At 51.8% G+C, this 20,369-nt stretch overlaps 1 protein-coding gene across 1 annotated transcript in view; it reads left to right on the forward strand.

The window, feature by feature from the left end:
- The window catches only part of LOC115637192 (zinc finger protein 436-like), a 346,365-nt gene extending 329,948 nt beyond the window's left edge, over nucleotides 1-16,417 (forward strand). The window contains exons 5-7 of the mRNA XM_030538204.1: nucleotides 2,166-2,295; nucleotides 14,223-14,348; nucleotides 16,092-16,417. Of these exons, the coding sequence (XP_030394064.1) occupies nucleotides 2,166-2,295; nucleotides 14,223-14,348; nucleotides 16,092-16,261 (426 nt within the window). The 3' untranslated portion in view covers nucleotides 16,262-16,417. The remainder of the gene's footprint in view (nucleotides 1-2,165; nucleotides 2,296-14,222; nucleotides 14,349-16,091) is intronic.
- The last annotated feature ends 3,952 nt before the right edge of the window (nucleotides 16,418-20,369 follow it).

The following is a 20,369-nucleotide window of genomic DNA, read 5'->3' on the forward strand; positions in this document are numbered from 1 at the left end:
CCGCAGCATTCTGGACTCATTCTTTCTGAAATCTGGTTTCATTGAGAACATTGTTAATCAGAGTCGCTGCGTGGAAAGATAAGGCTTGACTCCAGATGGACAGGGGGGCAAATGAGATCAGCAATTCTCCCTGTGAGGAGGCTTTCTCATTAACTGCTCTCCCCAGAGAGCTAAAGGAGGGAAGCTGCTCAAACGCTCTGTCCTTCTCTGCTCAGGATATTGAGGTTCAGCTTACTGGGTCAGACGCTGCAGCCTCCATTGTGATCTGGGAGACCAGGCTTAGCAGCTGCTGCTCCCCCAGCAGGGTTCTGTGCTGGGATGTGACCTTAATTAAAGCTGCTTCTCTGCCCAGCCCAGGTGATGACTTTTTCCAGTTTGTACTAGCCCCTTGGGGCAGCCCTGGGCCCTGTTAATACAAATTCTACCATAGACTCCAGGTAACTGAAAGACCTCAGGGAACGTGCTGGGGACTAGCAAGAAAGTGACTCTATACAAACAGCCTCTCCTCCCATTATCAATTGCCAAGAGAAAATCCAGCCATGAGAGAGCAGAGCCCCCCAGGAATGGGACTTTCCCAGCCAGAGGGTCAGGGAGAGAGGACAGGGGAAAGAGAGACTGAAAGGGGCAGTGGGAGAAATGAGTAGGGGCAGAGATTTCCAGCTCTTTAGTCCTGCCAGACACAGGTATTGCAGCATTGCTGGGCAGAACCACTTTCCAATGAACAAGAAAAGGCTCAGACAGAGGAAAAGCCGATTCCTGACTCCATATTTTCCCTGCTTGGGTGTGAGTGCTTGGGGTCAGTGTCCGAGGGAATCCCCCCCAGTGACTCCTTTGGTTCTGCTCTTTTCTAGCCTTGTGTTCAGAGAGTTTGTTACGGGGTGAGGGGAGGGAAAAGGGAGGTTAAAAATGTGTCTGTGGACTTAGCCTGGCAGGAGGGGCCAGGTTTACACTCCAATAAAGAGATCAAGCATGTTCCCAGCACGGCAGAGTCTAGGATGTGTGTCTGGAGGGAAAGGGCCTGGGGGAATTCGTGATGTGAAATTAACTAAAGCCGGTTCTGAAACCTCCACAACTGCCCTTCTTGCCCTCCCAGGCTGCAGAATGACATCCATATTTTGCTCCAGCTCATTCCATTCTCCCATGGGAGAGGGAAGAGAAATGGCTCCAGAGGAGCCTGTTCAGGTAGGGATTATCGAAGGGTTGCTGGTGAGTTTCTGCAGGAGGGGGAAACAGCAAATACACCGGAGATAGGAAGGTTTGCAGTCTGGTTTGGAGGTTGGATTGAGGCAGGAAATGCACAGGGTGGAGAAAGGGAGGAAGACAGAGTGTGGCAAACCTGCTGGGAGTTGTTTATTAAGGAGCCTAGATTCTAGGAACAAACTCATAAGGTTTGGAGGTGGAAATGCCCTAATTTGTTAAACAGAAAATAACCCACCTAGATGGAGCAGGAAAACTGACCAGACTGCCAGTGCTGGAGCCTGACCTGACTAACCAGCGGCTGCTGTGAGATATGAAGGGGGCACCCAGGAATCAGGCTTAGGGCAGATTCCCCTCCCTTCATATCCAGCTCCTCACAATGGGAAGGGTGCTAGGCTTCCTACCAGGCAGCTCTCCTTTGACCTGGCTAGGGGCTCCATCTCCTCTATCAGTCTGTGGCTAGTAAGTGTGTGATGGATCTGCTGGGAGAGACAAGGGGCTCTCGCTTCGTCCCCTCACCCTGGTGCAGGGATAGGCAACCTATGGCACGTGAGCTGATTTTCAGTGGCATTCACACTGCCTCGGTCCTGGCCACCGGTCCGGGAGGCTCTGCATTTTAATTTAATATTAAATGAAGCTGCTTAAACATTTTTAAAACCTTATTTACTTTACATACAACAATAGTTTAGTTACATATTATAGACTTATAGAAAGAGACCTTCAGAAAAAGTTAAAATGTGTTACTGGCACGCAAAACCTTAAATCAGAGTGAATAAATGAAGACTCGGCACACCACTTCTGTAAGGTTGCTGACCCCTGCCCTGGTGTTTCCTGGATGCTCTGAGCAGGGTGGGGGTTGGACTGTGTTGACTGCAATCCACCCAGAACTTCTCTTTGATGGGCTCCTCTACCTCACAAATATTGGGGCTGTGAGTGGGGCAGAAGGTACTGTTGGACTCTTGCTCTTTCAGAGGCCAGTGACCTTTGAGGAGATGGCTGTGTATTTCACCAGGGAAGAGTGGGCTGTGCTGGACCCTGCCCAGGGAGAGCTCTGCAGAGACGTCATGCAGCAGAGGTATGAGAACGTGACCTCACTGGGTAAGGATTCCAATCCTCTCCCTTCTTGGTAGGGGAAATTAAGAGCAAAGGTTCATGCCAGCCCTACAATGCTACCTCTACTCTGTCCTATTTCTGCATCACCCCAATATGCCAGTGACACAGAGGACCCTACCCTTCCACCCGCTGCAGAATACTTTGGGAACAGAGCACAGGAGCAGTATTGCACAGTGTCAAAGAGCTCGTGTTTGCTCAAATAAAACTGGGGGTTAGGTCCAACATAATGAACAGAAGGTTCCTACCCCTGCCCTTCTCTTCAAGCACTGAGCCTACTCCCCCTAAACCAGAATGTGTTTGGGGTGTGAGAGGCAGGCTGCTGAAGTCAGAGCTGCTGGTCCAGGGTTACTTATCACACAGACACTCAGGCCTTGGCTACACTTGCAGGTGTGCAGCGCTGGGAGTTACAGCTGTCATCGTACAGCTGTACAGGGAAAGTGCTGGAGTGTGGCCACACTGACAGCTACCAGCGCTGCAGTGTGGCCACATTTGCAGCATTTGCAGCACTGTTGGGTGTGGTGCATTGTGGGCAACTATCCCACAGAGCACCTCGTCCCATTTTGGCACCGTGGGTTGTGAGAAGGGGACAGAAGAGTGCAGGTCATTCCGCTTCCTGTCCCAACGCCCCGTGGTGCATTGCTTCACATCCAGCAGTCATTGTTTTCCCGTCCACATTTGGCGCCATCGTAAGTCTCCCAACAGTTTCTGTGCAGCGTGATTTCTGTGGGAAATGGAGCCCGAGCTGCTGAGGACTTTGCTGATGAGTGTCGCCAGCACATCACATTTGGCAGTTGAGCTATTCCTTCAACTCCAAAGTGACAGTGAGGAGTCCGATGATAATATCGAGTCGCCTGACGCATATGACACTAAATAGCTTGTTGCAGTAACAGAAATGCTCAGCACCATGGAACGCCGCTTTTGGGCTCGGGAAACAAGCACTGAGTGGTGGGATCACATCGTCATGGAAGTCTGGGATGACGAGCAATGGCTGCAGAACTTTCGGATGAGAAAAGCCATTTTCATGGGACTGTGTGCTGAGCTTGCCCCCACCCTGCGGTGCAAGGACACGCGATTGAGAGCGGTCCTGTCAGTGGAGAAGCGGGTGGCTATTGCAATCTGGAAGCTGGCAACTCTAGGCAGCTACTGATCGGTCGTGAACCAGTTTGGAGTGGGAAAGTCGACCGTTGGCATTGTGTTGATGCAAGTTTGCAGGGCCATTAATCGCTTCCTGCTAAGAAGAACCATGACTCTGGGGGACGTGCAGGACATTGTGGATGGCTTTGCACAAATGGGGTTCCCTAACTGTGGAGGGGCGATAGATGGGACGCATATTCCTATTCTAGCACCACCCCATCTAGCATCCGAGTACATTAATCGGAAGGGGTATTTCTGTATGGTTCTCCAGGCGCTTATGGATCACCATGGGCGTTTCATTGACATTTATACAGGCTGGCCTGTTCAGGAAGCTGCAGGCCGGGACTTTTTTCCCAGACTGGAAGATCACAGTAGAGGATGTTGAAATGCCCATTGTGATCCTTGGAGACCCCACTTAACCCTTAATGCCTTGGCTCATGAAATCATATACAGGGAACTTGACAGGAGCAAGGACCGGTTCAACTACAGGCTGAGCCGGTGCCGAATGACTGTGGAGTGTGCTTTTGGCAGTTTTATAGGGTGCTGGAGATCTCTTTATGGGAAGCTAGACTTGGGGGAAAGCAGCATTCCCACGATTATATCCGTGTGCTGTACCCTCCATAATATTTGTGAAGGGAAGGGTGAAATATTCAGTCAGGAATGGACCTCTGAGGTTCAACGCCTGGAGGCTGAATTTGCACAGCCAGAGAGCAGGGCTACTAGAGAGGCCCAGCACAGGGCTACAAAGATTAGGGATGCCTTGAGGGAGGAATTTGAGGCTGAAAGCCAACAGTAATGTTTGGTGCCTTGCACGGGAGTGAAGTGCAGTTGTTACAATGTTAGCAGGAATCTGTTTTTCCTAAAATGATTTGCAGTGCCTGTTTCTTTCCAGGGCCACAGTATCTTTCACTTTCTGCAATAATAAAGACTGTTTTCAAAGCCAAGAATGCATGTATTGAAAAGAAAATAACTTTATTGACAGACACACAACATTTTGGGAACTTAAAAGGGCAGGGAGGTGGGGTGGTGAACTGTACAGTCATAGGTTTGAATATGTCCTGTCTGGAGTGGTATGCAATGACTGCTGCACTTCAGGATGAAAATACTGCATGGTGATGGGGGTTGAGTGCAGAGGGTAAGGGTCTGTGATGCAGTAGGGACTGTCTGTGTGGGGAGTGGGAGAGCAGGGGAGGACTTTAGGGGATGGACGATGCCAGGGCCTGTAACCTGAGCTAGGTAAGGGAGGGGAAAGGTCAACACCTTTGCCCGGGAAGGGGAACAAAGGAAGGGAGTGGCAGGAGGGAAGCAGTTTGAGTTTGGGCTTGGGGCTGTGTGGGTGGAATTCAGGGTATCCTAGCTAGGATCCAAGCACCCTGAAAGCCCAGAAGGACTTGGTGGAGGGGTCCTGACTGTGTCTGCAAGCTCTGCTGTAACCGGTGTTCCTGTTGTCCAATAAACCTTCTGTTTTACTGGCTGGCTGAGAGTCACTGTGGGTCCCAGGAAGAGGGGTGCAGGGCCGGACTCCTCACACTCCGTGACAACTGGTGGCAGTGGCGGGAGATACTGCACCCCGTGGACGGCGCTTCCTGCAGTAAGTGACTGGGGAGCAGTAAAACGAAGGGGTGATTAACCCCTGGGAGTGTGTGCCCAGCGAGAAGGACTTTGCAGTAACAGGGTCCCCCGGGGGATTGCAGCGAGCGGTCCCAGGGGCGAAGGAGTCGGCAGCTCGACCCTGGCAGAGAGGTGGTGACTTCACGACGGGCTGGTGCACTAGGGGTCCCCCTGGAAACCGTGGGGAGTGGCGAGCACCCCGGCCTGTGAGTGGCCAGCAGGAAGATGTATGCCAAGCGGCGCAAGTGTGACCTGCTGGAGCTATTCAAGCAGAGGGGGTTGCGCCCGGGGAGACGCACCAAGGACCAGCTGATTGCCCAGCTGGAGCAGGGAGACCGCACGAATGAACGGAGCCCTGTCTCTGAGGGAAGCAGCCGAGCAGATGCAGCGCAGGCACCAGTGTCTGTCCCCGCTGGGAGTGGTCTGCCAGCGGACGAGGGCTTCCCGAGACCCCCCCTTCCTAGGCGTAGGGGAAGGGCAGGGAGGAGCCCAGTGTATACCGAGGGCACCGTGACACCCCTGGCCAGCAGGGGAGCCTCACGGCGAAGCTCACCCCCCAGTAGGGGATCCTCCCAGCAACACTCGGTATCCGTGGAGTGGATGCGGCTGGAATATGAAAGGGAGCTGAGATGGGAGGAGCTCGAGTTAAAGAGGCGAGAGCTGGAGGAGAAGGAGAAACAGCGTAAACATGAGCGGGAGGAGAAGGAGAAACAGCGTAAACATGAGCTGGACCTGGCCCGGCTGAGGAGCAGTGAGGCTCCGGCTGCGGTGAGTGAGGGGGGACCCAAGCCTACAAAGAGCTTTGATAAGCACTTGCTGCCCCGGCGTAAGGAGGGGGAGGACATAGATACCTTCCTGACGGCCTTTGAGAATGCCTGCGAGCTGCACAGGGTTGACCCTGCAGACAGGATCGCAGTTCTCACCCCCTTACTGGACTCCACAGCCGTGGAGGTGTACAGCCGACTGAAAGGGGCGGAGGCAGGGGACTACGAACTGTTCAAACAGGCCCTGCTCTGCGAGTTTGGGCTGACTCCTGAGATGTACCGGAAAAAGTTCCGGAGCCAGCGTAAAACCCGTGAGGTCACATACCTACAACTGGTCAACCGGGCGCAGGGGTATGCCCGCAAGTGGACGGCTGGGGCCCAAACTAAAGAGGACCTGCTTGACCTATTCATACTGGAGCACCTGTACGAGCAGTGCCTGTCCGACGTGAGGCTGTGGTTGATGGACCAGAAGCCGGAGAACCCGCAGCATGCAGGCCAGCTGGCCGACCAATTTGTGGACAGTCGGGCAGGGGATGGCAGGGAGGAGTCTCGAAGGAGCGGGCCGGCCTCAACGCAGAGAGAGAGTCATCATGGGACCTCCCAAAGGGGGCCTATAGAGAACCCCCCCAAAAGGGGAACATCCAGTGGCAGGTCCCTCCGACCCACTCAAGGGGACCCACGAGATATGGGCTGCTATCGCTGTGGCCAACGAGGTCACATAAGGGCCCAGTGCCCCAAGCTCAGGGACAGACCAAGCAGACCCAACCCGCAGAGGGTGGACTGGGTAAAAACCCAATCGGAGGAGGGGCTACATTCCCAGGAAAGGGGGGTTGGCAACATACCACCGGCGGACGCTCCAGGTTCCGGGTTTTTGGTTTACCGGGTGGGCGCGGGGCTGCCCCTCCGGAAAGAGTGCATTGTTTCCCTGGAAGTGGATGGGAGGAAGGTCACTGGGTACTGGGACACGGGCGCAGAGGTGACGCTGGCCCGGCCCAAGGTCATGGCCTCAGATCGGATGGTGCCCGACACCTACCTGACCCTGATGGGCGTGGGTGGGACCCCATTCAAGGTACCCGTGGCAAGGGTACACCTGAAATGGGGAGCCAAGGAGGGCCCCAAGGATGTGGGGGTACACCAATATTTGCCCACTGACGTGTTAATGGGAGGGGACCTTGAGGACTGGCCTAGTAACACCCAGAGTGCCCTGGTCGTGACTCGTAGTCAGAGTCGGCAAAGGGCACTGCTCCCCGACAACGGGGAAGGTACTCGACCCGAGGTGCAGGATCCTAACCCTGGGAGCGGGGAACGCCCAGGGGCACGGTTCAGAGAGGCTGCGGCCTCAGACCCAGCCAGCAAGAGAGAGCCGGTCCCCATCCCTGTCCCAGCTGCTGAGTTCCAGGCCGAGTTGCAGAAAGATCCCTCCTTGCGGAAGCACAGGGACCGGGCTGACCTTAGTGCGGTACAGACCATGAGGAGAGGTTGCAAGGAGAGGTTCCTGTGGGAGAAGGGGTTCCTGTACCGAGAATGGGCTCCCCCAGGGGAAGTGGAGTCATGGGGGATCAGGAGGCAGCTGGTGGTTCCCCAGAAGTTTCGTCACAAGCTGCTGTACCTGGCTCATGACATCCCTCTCGCAGGGCACCAGAGAATCCGGCGCACCAGGCAGAGGCTGCTACAGAACTTTTACTGGCCTGGGGTCTTTACCCATGTCCGACAGTACTGCCAATCCTGTGACCCCTGCCAGAGGGTGGGGAAGGCCCGGGACAAGGGGAAAGCAGCTTTGAGGCCTTTACCCATCATAGAAGAACCTTTCCAGAAGGTGGCCATGGAGATAGTGGGACCCCTCAGCAAGACGACCCGGTCAGGGAAGAAATACATCCTGGTGGTGGTGGATTTTGCCACTCGCTACCCCGAGGCGGTGGCCTTGTCCTCTATTGAAGCAGACACAGTGGCGGATGCGCTGCTGACAATTTTCAGCCGGGTGGGGTTCCCCAAGGAGGTCTTAATGGACCGGGGTCCAACTTCATGTCGGCCCTGCTCCGGTCCTTATGGCAGAAATGTGGGGTCCAGCACAACTGGGCCTCAGCGTATCACCCCCAGTCCAACGGGCTGGTAGAAAGGTTCAACGGGACGCTGAAGATGATGCTAAAAACATTTATGAACCAGCACCCGCAAGATTGGGACAAGTACTTACCTCACCTGCTGTTTGCGTACAGGAAGGTACCCCAGGAATCTACTGGGTTTTCACCTTTCGAACTGTTGTATGGAAGGCGGGTGAGGGGGCCCCTAGACCTGATGAGGGACGAATGGGAGGGGAAGGCCGCTCCCGAGGGAAAGTCAGTGGTGGAGTATGTCCTGACCTTCCGGGAAAGACTGGCCAAGCTCATGGGCCTGGCCAGGGAGAATCTGGCCCGAGCCCAGAGGAGGCAGAAGGTCTGGTATGACCGCACAGCACGAGCCCGTGCCTTCGCCACCGGGGATCAGGTGATGGTTCTCATCCCCGTGAGGAGAAACAAACTCCAGGCCGCCTGGGAAGGGCCCTTCAAGGTGATCAAGCAACTGAATGAGGTAAACTATGTGGTGGAGCTGTCAAACCGGGCACATCACCGTCGGGTGTACCATGTGAACATGATGAAACCATACTATGAGAGGGGGAATGTGGTGTTAGCCGTGTGTGGACATTGGGAGGGGCAGGGAGATGACCCCTTAGTAGATCTATTCCCTGGGACAAAAGCTGGTTCCCCCCTGGAGGCGATTCCCCTCTCTGATCAACTGACCCCGGGCCAGCACGCTGAGATCAGAGGGGTGCTGCATCTGTACCGACAGCTGTTTTCCAACCAGCCTGGACGCACTAATTTGACTGTCCACCGGGTGGAGACCAGGTCACATGCCCCTATAAGATGCTCCCCTTTTCGGGTCACTGGGAAAACTGCCCAGGATCTTGAAAGAGAGGTCAGGGACATGCTGGCTTTGGGGGTGATCCAGCCATCTTCCAGCCCTTGGGCCTCACCAGTGGTGCTAGTCCCCAAGAAGGATGGGTCAATCCGGTTCTGTGTGGACTATCGAAAGCTCAATGCCATCACCGTATCTGATGCCTACCCTATGCCCAGGCCTGATGAGCTCCTAGACAAGCTGGGAGGTGCTCGGTACCTTACCACTATGGATCTTACCAAAGGCTACTGGCAAGTGCCGCTGGACGCAGATGCTAGGCTGAAATCGGCCTTTATCACCCCTCTGGGGCTCTATGAGTTTCTGACCCTGCCCTTCGGCCTCAAGGGAGCGCCAGCCACCTTCCAGCGCCTGGTGGATCAGCTACTGAGGGGGATGGAGAGTTTTGCCGTGGCGTATATTGACGACATCTGCGTCTTCAGCCAGACCTGGGAGGACCACATGTCCCAGGTTAAACAAGTCCTAGACCGACTCCGAAAGGCTGGGTTAACAGTAAAGGCTGAGAAGTGCAAGGTGGGGATGGCTGAAGTATCTTACCTGGGCCATCGGGTGGGGAGCGGCTGCCTGAAGCCGGAACCAGCCAAGGTGGAGGTGATCAGAGACTGGCCTGCTCCCCAAACCAAAAAGCAGGTCCAGGCCTTTATTGGGATGGCGGGGTACTATCGAAGGTTCGTGCCCCACTTTAGTGCCATAGCCGGCCCCATCACTGAACTGTGCAAGAAGGGGAAGCCAGACAAGGTGATCTGGACTGAGCAGTGCCAGGAGGCTTTCTGGGCGCTGAAGGAGGCTCTGGTTAGTGGCCCAGTTCTGGCAAACCCAGATTTTGACAAACCCTTTATGGTGTTCACTGATGCCTCAGACACGGGACTGGGGGCAGTGTTAATGCAGGAGGATGAAAAGGGGGAGAGACACCCCATCGTGTACCTGAGTAAGAAGCTGCTACCCCGGGAACAAAGCTACGCGGCCATCGAGAAGGAATGCCTGGCCATGGTGTGGGCCCTTAAGAAGCTAGAGCCATATCTCTTTGGGCGACACTTCACCGTGTACACCGACCACTCTCCCCTGACCTGGCTGCACCAGATGAAAGGAGCCAATGCCAAGCTCCTGAGGTGGAGCCTGCTCCTGCAGGACTATGACATGGACGTGGTCCATGTGAAGGGAAGTGCCAACCTGACAGCGGACGCGTTGTCCCGGAGAGGGGGCCCTGAACTTCCCCAGGTCACTGGGCAGAGTGACCCTGCTCAGTTCAGTCTCGAAGGGGGGAGAGATGTGATGCAGTAGGGACTGTCTGTGTGGGGAGTGGGAGAGCAGGGGAGGACTTTAGGGGATGGACGATGCCAGGGCCTGTAACCTGAGCTAGGTAAGGAAGGGGAAAGGTCAACACCTTTGCCCGGGAAGGGGAACAAAGGAAGGGAGTGGCAGGAGGGAAGCAGTTTGAGTTTGGGCTTGGGGCTGTGTGGGTGGAATTCAGGGTATCCTAGCTAGGATCCAAGCACCCTGAAAGACCAGAAGGACTCGGTGGAGGGGTCCTGACTGTGCCTGCAAGCTCTGCTGTAACCGGTGTTCCTGTTGTCCAATAAACCTTCTGTTTTACTGGCTGGCTGAGAGTCACTGTGGGTCCCAGGAAGAGGGGTGCAGGGCCGGACTCCCCACACTCCGTGACAGGGTCGTAGTTCTCAGGGCTGGTAGGTGAATGTACAGATGTTGGGAGCAGCTGGTGGTGGTAAGAACCAGGATGCTGGGGAAAGGGGTTTGGAGCTGACATTGGGGCACAAGGGAAAGAGCTTTGGGATGGGGGGGGTGGGGGCGGCACAATAGTGCTCCACCTGCATGGCTACGAGTGACTGAATACAGTCCGTTTAGCGCACCAGGATGCTTATCAGCTGCTTCGTGCTTTTCTTCTTAGCCAATGCCTTTCTCCTGCTTTCTCCTTCCCTCCAGTGCTGCATTTTTTCTCTCCAGTCCTGCAGTTTTTTACTTTCTCTGGCAGTCTGATTCATTACTGCTTTCACCATATCTTCTTTGCTTTTTCGTGGCTTTTTCCTCAGATTTTGTAGCCTCTCAGCAGTCTCAGAAACGGCCAGTCGAGTAGTCAAGGACACTGTTATTAGAAAGACAAAAATTGAAACATTTAATAGAGGCAGCATTGTGTATAATCACAGTGAAGGAGTTTACAGTCTCACTTTAGCATACTTTCCACATAACAAAGCACACAGCAACGAAGAAATGGTGAGTAAGGGGGAATAGGTGCAGGAGTTAATTAATCCTGGAAGATATCTCGCTGCTGCAGGTCACCTGGGAAGGGGGACTGATTGGTTCAGGTCTGTACTGGGTTTCTGTGCTTTGGGGAAAGCAAATAGCTGCAGGGGGACCTACACTGGACACTATCCCAACACTTTCCGCAGGAGTTTATCCTGGAAGATATCTCGCTGCTGCGGGTCACCTGGGAAGCAAGAGAGGGTCTTCTACAGCAATGCAGATTCCACCCTGGCCCCTATGCAGCTTGCCTTTGTGCAGCAATGGTCCCCTCACCCTTCGCGGAACAGTGGCGCGGACGTGTTAGCCTGACTGGGACGACCACAGTGGCTCTCCCTATAAACTTGCGCAAGCACATTGCTCATGCTCTGGCAGAAACTTTTGAAGAGATTACTGAGGCCGATTACTGTGACGTGATAGACCATATCAATGGGCTGTTCCGCATCTAGGCATGCATGCATGCAGCCTTAACCCCCCCTCCTTTCCCGAACCATTTCCATCCTGAAAATAAAAGCTGCTTACCGGGAACCCGCTCCTCTGCTTGTCCTTCACCAACAAGTTCCAGCTGCTGTGACTGGCTAGCTTCCTCCTGGCTTGAGAAGAGCCCCTGGCTGCATGCCTCCTGGGACTCCGGGGTGTCTCCCCCCACCACAGTATCCTCACTCTCGGTTCCCCCCCACCTCCCCTCTTCTCCACGCTTTGAACTGTCCATCGTGGTCATTGGATTGGCAGTGGGGTCACCCCCAAGTATCGCGTCAAGCTCCTTGTAAAAACAGCAGGTCGTGGGGGCAGCAACTGAGCGGCGGTTTCCCTCACAGGCTTTGCAATAGGCACTCCGCAGCTCCTTCACTTTAACCCTGCACTGCACCGCATCCCGGTCATGGCCCCTTTCCAGCATGGCCATTGAGATCTGCCCATAGGTATTGTAATTCCTACGGGTGGAGCGGAGCTGGGACTGCACAGCTTCCTCCCCCCAAACACTGATGAGGTCCATCAACTCGCCATTGCTCCATGCTGGGGCTCTTTTGGCACGTGGAGGCATGGTCACCTGGAAAGATTCAGTGATTGATTGCGCTCCACGCCTGGCTGAGGAAACAGGAAGGGGATTTTAAAAATTCCCAGGGCATTTAAAGGGCAGGTCACCTGAGGCCAGGGCAGTAGAGTGCGAACCGATGAGCAGAGTGGCTGAACAGGCATTCTGGGATACCTCCTAATATCCTGGAGGCCAATTAAAGTGCTTTTGGTGGCCACGCTTGCGGAGCAGCGCTGCATCACCAGCACTGCAATCCTTATACCCGAGGCAGAGCAGGAGTATAACCAGCGCTGCAGCCAGGGAGATGCAGCACTGTATGTGCCTTGCAAGTGTGGACGGTGAGTAAGTTGCAGCGCTGGTGGTGAGTTTACAGCGCTGCAACTCTCCAGTGTAGCCAAGCCCTCAGGGTATGGCTACACTTGCAGCAGTACAGCGCTGGGAGTTAAACCTGCCTTCGTACTGCTGAATAGGGAAAACGCTGAAGTCTGTCCACACTGACAGCTGACAGCGCACTGGTGTGGCCACATTTGCAGCATCTGCAGCGGCATTGGGAGCAGTGCATTATGGGCAGCTCTCCCAGCATTCGAGTGGCTGCAATGTGCTTTTCAAAAGGGGGTGGGGTAGGGTGGAGTGTTACAGGGAGCGTGGAGGGAGAGAGTGGGTTTTTGGAGTGCTGAGAGTGTCAGCACCCTGCCTTCCAAGTTCTGACCCCTCACCTCCACCCCTCAGTCACTGAAAGCAAACAGCAGCTGTTTGTTTTTTTTCTCACAGACCAGATAAGCATCCGCTCGCCAAAATGGACCCCCTTTCCCCTCCGCGTGCCCGCCACCTCTCTCTTCAAGCAAACATTAGCTGTAGGTGTTCCAAAGGGAGCCCCCCTGCCTCCCTCTGCTCATTCGCAGCAAACAGTAGCTGTGTTTGGTTTTTTGATAAGCAGTTCCTGGAGCCTGGAGTTCACCACAAAACAAAGAGAAGCATCACAACAAAACAAGGAGAGGAACCTTCACTGAAAAGGGTTATGGGGAGTTTCCGGAGGTCAGTCACTGCGTAATAAGGTTACTCCCTGTTTACACTGGAGCACCAGCGTCTCAGCCACTCCGCAGCAGCTGTTATTCCTCTTGGGGAGGTAGAGTACCTGCAGCACTGTAGCCACGGAGATACAGTGCTGTACGTGCCTTGCCAGTGTGGACGGGGAATGAGTTACAGCGCTGTGGGCAGCTTTATTGCACTGTATCTCAAGTGTAGCCAAGGCCTGAGTGCCCATTCTCAAGAAACTGACCAAATGCTTCACTGAGGCTACTTACGATCAAACACATCGATATACAAGTATATGGCCAATATTCATAACTTCAAATACAAAATTGATACACACATAGAGGCAACATAATCATAATCAGCAAACTACAGCCTTTCCACAGAGACCCCACTGGACCTCCTCTGTACAAGACCTGGTGCAGCCATAGGCCCTTGGTTGCAGCGGTGATCTATACGGTCACAGTTCATGTCAATAACGTCACAGTGGGCACTTCCGAAGGGGGCTGGTCTGGAAGTGGGAGGGGGCAGGAAAGCCACAAGGTGGAGAAAGGGAGGGGGACAGCGTGTGATAAATCTGCCAAGATTTGTTTACTGTGCTGCCTAGATCCCAGCACCAGCCCCCTATGGTTTGTGGGTGGGAATTCCCTAATTAGTCAAGCAGGAAACACCTCCCCTGTACTGGGCTAGGGAAACTTACCAGACTTCAGTACTGGAGCCTGAACCTTCTAGCCAGAGGCAGCTGTGAGATATAAAGGGGCACCCACCTGTGAGTCCCAGGGAAGACACCCCATCCCCTCCCATCCGGCTGCAGGCAGTAAGGAGGGTTTTGCCATTCACACCAGGGAGCTGTCCCTGGATCTTGCTGGGGGCTCCGTCTCCTGTCTCAGCCTCTGGCTAGTAGGTGAGTGAGGAATGTGAAGATGCCAGCCCCCTCTCTCTCTGCTGGGAGGAGTGGGGGTGCTCTTTGTCTCCCCTCCCCTTGATGCTCCTGGCTGCTGTCATGTGATATGATGTAGGTGGAACTATGCTGCCTGCCTGCCTCCCACAGCTTCCAAGTGATTGGCCCCTCCCCTGTGAACAGTGGGGTTGTCGGTAGGCAGCAGGTACTGAGTGAGGGGCTCTTGCTCTTTCAGGGGCCAATGGTCTTCGAGGAGGTGGCTGTGTATTTCAGCGAAGAAGAGTTGGCTCCGCTGGACCCCGCTCAGAGAGCCCTCTACAAGATGTCATGCAGGAGAACTATGAGAATGTGACCTCACTGGGTAAGGATTCCTGTCCCCTCAGTTATTAGAAGGGGAAAGAAGAGTTGAGGTTCACAATACCCCACAATGCAACCTCTACTCTGCCCTGTTTCAGCAACACTCCAACAAGGCAATGACACATATACTAGCACTTTACCCCACCCTGCTACAGAACACTTTGGGGACAGAGCACAGGAGCAGGATAACACAAAGTCCTCCAGCATCTTCTCTTTGCTAAGGCACAACTTGGTTAGGTCCAGTGCAGGGAACAGAAGCTACCTACATTTGGCCTGTACTCAAACACTGAGTCTACTGCTCACTATTCATCTCAGACTTGCCTAATGTCACCACCCCTTTACCCTTGCACTTAGGATTCCTTCACTTACCCTCATTGAGCATTGGAGACCATTAGCACATATGCCACCAGAATGCTGACAACCCTCATGGTAAGAACTCACCCTTGTGCACCTTCATTGACACAACCGACAACACTTAGCACTGACATGAGGAATACCTATTCCTTCGAGATTCACACGCACCTCTCTTCTTATCACAGTCTCAGCTCTGCCAAGCTCTTCCAACTGTTCCCTCCACTGTTCATATAAAGCTACAGCTGACACAACATGCATAATGGCATGTTCTTAGTCCTCCTATTGGTCATTGATCAGTACATTTTAAGGCCAGGACCTTCCATATAGTACGAGCCATACACTTTCATCCAATTACCATTGAAGTGAGCTGAACAGCTTGTGTTTTGATGAAAATATCTTCCAGAAGGGCATCCAGTGTTGAGTTGCAGACTTCAAGAGATGGAAGTGCCAAATTTTCCCTCCACCCTTACTGACCTATTCCCAGTGACATTTGCTAGCCCCAAGGTGAGGGAGTAGGAGCAGAGCTAAGCTTTCTTTTGCAGGTGTGGTGCATAGTTCTTCACTTCCTGGTTTTCAGATGTTTAACTTTCACCACTCTCCACATACTGGAAGGGCATGAGGCAGCACTAGTCAACCTTAACTGTGCTTTAATATGGTTTATGGAATCATAGGACTGGAAGGGACCTAGAGAGGTCACCTAGTTCAGTCCCCTACACTCATGACAGGCTAAGTATTATCTAGACCAGGGGTGGCCAACCTGTGGCTCCAGAGCCACATGCGGCTCTTCAGAAGTTAATATGCGGCTCCTTGTATAGGCACCAACTCGGGGGCTGGAGCTACAGGTGCCAACTTTCCAGTGTGCCTGGGGGTGCTCACTGCTCAACCCCTGGCTCTGCTACAAGCCCTGCATCCACTCCACTCCTTCCTGCCCCCTCCCATGAGCTCTGCCATGCCCTTTCTCCTCCCCCTCTCTCCCCAGCCTCCTGTATGCCACAAAACAGCTGATTGGGAGGTGTGGGGAGGGAGGGGGAGGCACTGATCCGTTGCTGGGAGCTTGGAGGAGGAAGATTATGGGGGTGCTGCTGACGTATTGCTGTGGCTCTTTGGCAATGTACATTGGTAAATTCTGGCTCCTTCTCAGGCTGAGTTAACTGCAATGAATTGACAGTGCTACTTCCTATCCATTCTGACTAACTCTTGGCAGTAGCTCCCTCCCTGCACCTCCTTCTGCCTGAGTATTTGGGTGGGAACTGGCTGAAGAATTCATCTCTTCCTCTCTCTCCTTTGAGGAACTTCAGTCCCTGATTTTTTTTTCATCTCCAGCTTTTCTTCCAGTTTGGTTTCCCCTTTTCCATTCCTGTTTGTGATGGTTTTTCTTTCTGTGTCCCAGCAGGTGGTGGGCTGGTGAGTGAGACCATGGAGCAGAATTCTCAACAAGAAGATGAGGAAGTGGAACCACGTGGCACATTATTGCAAAGATGCAAAGGGAATGTGTCCAGGAGTTGTGATCAGGGAAAAGCCTGTGATAGTCAGCACATTCCAGAGAGGTGGCAGGGAAACTAGGCAATGCAGAAGATTGGTTATTCTGTTTATTATTGGAGAACTCAGACTTCTCAAGGAAACCACGGCCCAGCAGAGAATCCCCAGGGGAGAGAGAAATAACACATGTGGAGTGTGTGGCCTGGTCTACCCTATGAGTTTGTATCAAATTTAGCAGCATTAAATCGCATTAACCCTGCACACGTCCACACAACGAAGTCCTTTGTATCGATATAAAGGGCTCTTAATACCGATATCTGTACTCCTTCCCAACAAGGGGAGTAGCGCTGAAATTGTTATTGCCATGTTGGATTAGGGTTAGAGTGGCAATTCGACAATATTGTCCTCCAGGTGCTATCCCATAGTGCACCATTGTGACCACTCTGGACAGCAATCTGAACTCGGATGCACTGGCCAGGTAGACAGGAAAAGGCCTGCGAACTTTTGAATTTCATTTCCTGTTTGCCCAGCATGGAGCACTGATCAGCACAGGTGACCATGCAGTCCTAGAATCAAAAAAGAGCTCCAGCATGGACTGTACGGGAGATACTGAAGCTGATCTCTGTATAGAGAGATGAATCTGTTCTGTCAGAACTCTGTTCCAAAAGACAAAGTTTTGAAAAAATCTCCAAGGCTATGATAAGCAGAGGCCACAATAGGGACTCAGCACAGTGCTGCATGAAACTTAAGGAGCTGAGACGAGCGTAACGGAAAGCCAAAGAATCAAATGGATGCTCATGGAGGGAGGGAGGGGGGACTGAGGACTCCAGTTATCCCGCAGTTCCCACGCTCTCTGAAAACCATTTGCATTCTTGGCTGAGCTCCCAAAGCCTGAAGGGTCAAAAACATTGTTATGGGTGGTTCAAGGTAAATGTCATCAGCCCTCCGCCCCCCCCCATGAAAGAAAAGGGAGAAAAATCATTTCTCACCTTTTTTCAATGTCACCGGATGCTGCTGGCAGATGCTGTGCTGCAGCGCTACACAGCAGCATCCCCTTCCCTTACTGATAGCAAGCGGTGCAATATGACCAGTATCCATCATCATCATCCCGTGAGTGCTCTGGAGGTGCCTGGGCAAAAATGGGAATGATTCCCAGGTCATTCTCTTCTTTAAGCTTTGTCTAATGGCGATTCAGTCCTACCTGGAATATCATAGCAGCTGGAGGCTGCCTTTCCTCCCCCACTTTTATCTCAGGATAGTGAACTCAAGCTAGCTAACTCTATGGAAAATCCTAGTGCAGTCAAGATCCTGGTAAATTTAACCTCCGTGTACCTAGCTGAAGTTACTCCTGGTTCCCCCTCCCTGGAGCTGATGGACATTCCTATTGGAGGGACACACACCTCCATGACATAGCACAAAGGAGTTGATGAAAAAGAGTGTGGGATCCATCCCAAGGAAAGATGAGCTGCAAGACTGAAAAGCAAACAACTCAGGTGAGGGACCTGAGAGACCACAGTGACAAATGGTGCCTTAAAGTTCAGTGTGTGGGAATTAGCAAAAGGAAAACAAAATCTAGACAAGGTTTTTATGATCTTTAACTCCCTTGCTGCTTCTCTGATGACAGATAAGGGCTGAGCTCTGACAGAATTGTTTCCCACACTGGCAGCATTCGTAGGGTTTCTTCTTTGTGTGAGTCCTCTGATGTAGAATAAGGTTTCAGCGCTCAGTGAAGGTTTTTCCACATTCACAGCATTCCTAGGGTTGCTCCGATTGTTGATTCTCTGATGCCTAATAAGGTTTGAGTGACTACTGCACTACAGCTAGGGCTGACCATGGGGTCTGAGTTGGAGTAGCAATAGCAAGGGGGCAATGTGGGGGTCTTGTCAGGGCTGGCGCTACCATTTAGGCAGCCTAGGCAATCGCCTAGAGCGCCAGAATAATTGGTGGGCGCCGTTTTGCCGGAGGGGGCGGCAGACGGCTCCGATGGAGCTACCGCAGTGGTGCCTGCGGAGGGTCTGGTGCTCCGAGGCTTCGGTGGAGCTGCTGCAGTCGTGCCTGCGGACGGTCGGCTGCTAGCGTTGCTCCGGTGGACCGTCCGCAGTCACCACTGTGGCAGCTCCACCGGCGCCGCGGTACCAGTGCGCGGGGTGGCGAAATTGCCATCCACCTAGGGCACTCAAACCCCTAGTGCCGGTCCTGGGCCTTGTCACTTGGGAAAAATGAAACTGCAAAATCTCTCTGTGCTGCAGCAAAAGCCTCTCGTTTATTCCCTAAACCCCCTGCATGTAACTCTCCACCCCTACCTTGGCACTCCAAAACCTGCTTACTCCTGTACACATTTTTAATTTTCCTTGGCTTTGTACAAACATTTTACCCATCAAAATGATCAAGGACATTTAAAATGAGAAAAACAAAAAATCAAAGAAACCGCCAGCAGTCTCCCCACCGCAGCTCTCTCCAGCTTCCTCTACCAGGGACCCACATCCCCAAAAACTGCAGGACTGAGGTTGAGCTGGTGGCTGCATGGAGACTTAAAAAAATTTCTAGACCGACAATCAGGGACTGACCACTCATGCCTAGCCGAGCCTGACAGGTTCCGTGTCCAGTGTGAGTGGTCATGAATTATAATCCTTACAGGATTCCCATGGAAGGTGGAGGGGTATATAGTTTGAGTAACATATGGTCAGGAGAAAGGAAAGTCTGCACATGAGGGACAGAATTTCATGGAACTGTCATTTTATTTATTCTCTCCCATGCTAACAAAGGTATTAATAACATCTAGGGAATACAATAGAGGCCTTCGACTAAAAAGCCTGGTAGTTCTTCCTTGTTGGTATTCTGGCATGCCCAGGCTGAAAGGACTTTCGCATTGTTCTTCAGCCATTTCCCTCTTGCTCCTAGAGGGAAACCATAGTATTTGACTTCATTGGCCCCAGTCAGTTCTTTAATCTGATTTGTCAATGTTTTAAAATGCCTCCCTTTCTCTGTTGCAGCATCGTCAAAGACTTTTTCCTTATAGTCAAACCAAACTGTGACATCTACCACCAAGGCTGTTCCATCTTTAACAAAGATGATGTCTGGCTTCCTTAGTTCATTCTCAGTAGTGCGTAAGTGAGGTTCTTTATAAATCACCCATTTCAATTCATGGGCTTTGGCTTCAATGTATCACAGTTTATGTCTTCGTATGCGAGCACCTTGGACTGCAGGACATTGTCCTACAATGTGCATCACTAATTAGATGAGGCATTTGGCTGTTTATGTACAGGCGTGACTACCTGCCTTTTCCTGATTTCTCTTAGAGGCCAGTCCACATCCATATCCGATAATTAAAAGTTAAAATTAAGTATATATATATATCAATTAATAATTTAAAAATAGAAGTTAAAATTAATCAATTTAATAAGTATTTATTATATATATTAAAACCATCTTCTAAAAGGACAGATAGTAAATAGCAATAGAATTTAAAACATGGAAACAAAAAATATATATATATACCGCAGACTTAATTTTATCTGAATTTTTAAAAATCGAATTACTAATTCCATCATTCTTAAAATATTTAATCCCTATTCCTTGACATCTCATCTCAGAGCATCTTAAAAACTCCTCTTCTCTCCATTTCCTAGGGTGTGGAGTTACTGCACTAAATACCAATATTTTATTGATAAGATTTTCTCCAGCATACAAATAGGATAAATCTCCCCAATTATCTCTAGAAACAATATGACGCCTCCATTTATGAATTAACATATTAGGAATTTGTATACTAAATTTAGTAAGAGCTAACCCTCCATCTTTCCCTCTAGAGTAAAATAATCCATCAGTACATTGCGGTAAATGTAAAATCTCCTTCACTATCTTCCTAACTAAAATATCCAACTCATCTAAAAGGTTAAAAGAAGGCTCCATTAAAAGCAAATTATAAAATAGTCTCGGTAGAATATACATCTGCAGGATCAATAATTTTTGAGCTGGTTTCAAAGGAGCTTCAATTAACCTCTCACTCCAATCTTTCAACTTCTCCTTCAATGAGGTCCACCCACACCTATCCAAGGATCTATTCTAGCACCTAAGTACTTCTCAAAATCTCCTGGTTGGACATATTCTATCTCCTCAGTCCCTATTTTCCACTTCTCCTTAGGATTCACTACATAAGTCTTATATTTGGTTAAAATGTGAAAACCTTTTG

The sequence above is a fragment of the Gopherus evgoodei genome, chromosome 19 (assembly GCF_007399415.2).
Source record: "Gopherus evgoodei ecotype Sinaloan lineage chromosome 19, rGopEvg1_v1.p, whole genome shotgun sequence".
Taxonomy (NCBI): Eukaryota; Metazoa; Chordata; order Testudines; family Testudinidae; genus Gopherus; species Gopherus evgoodei.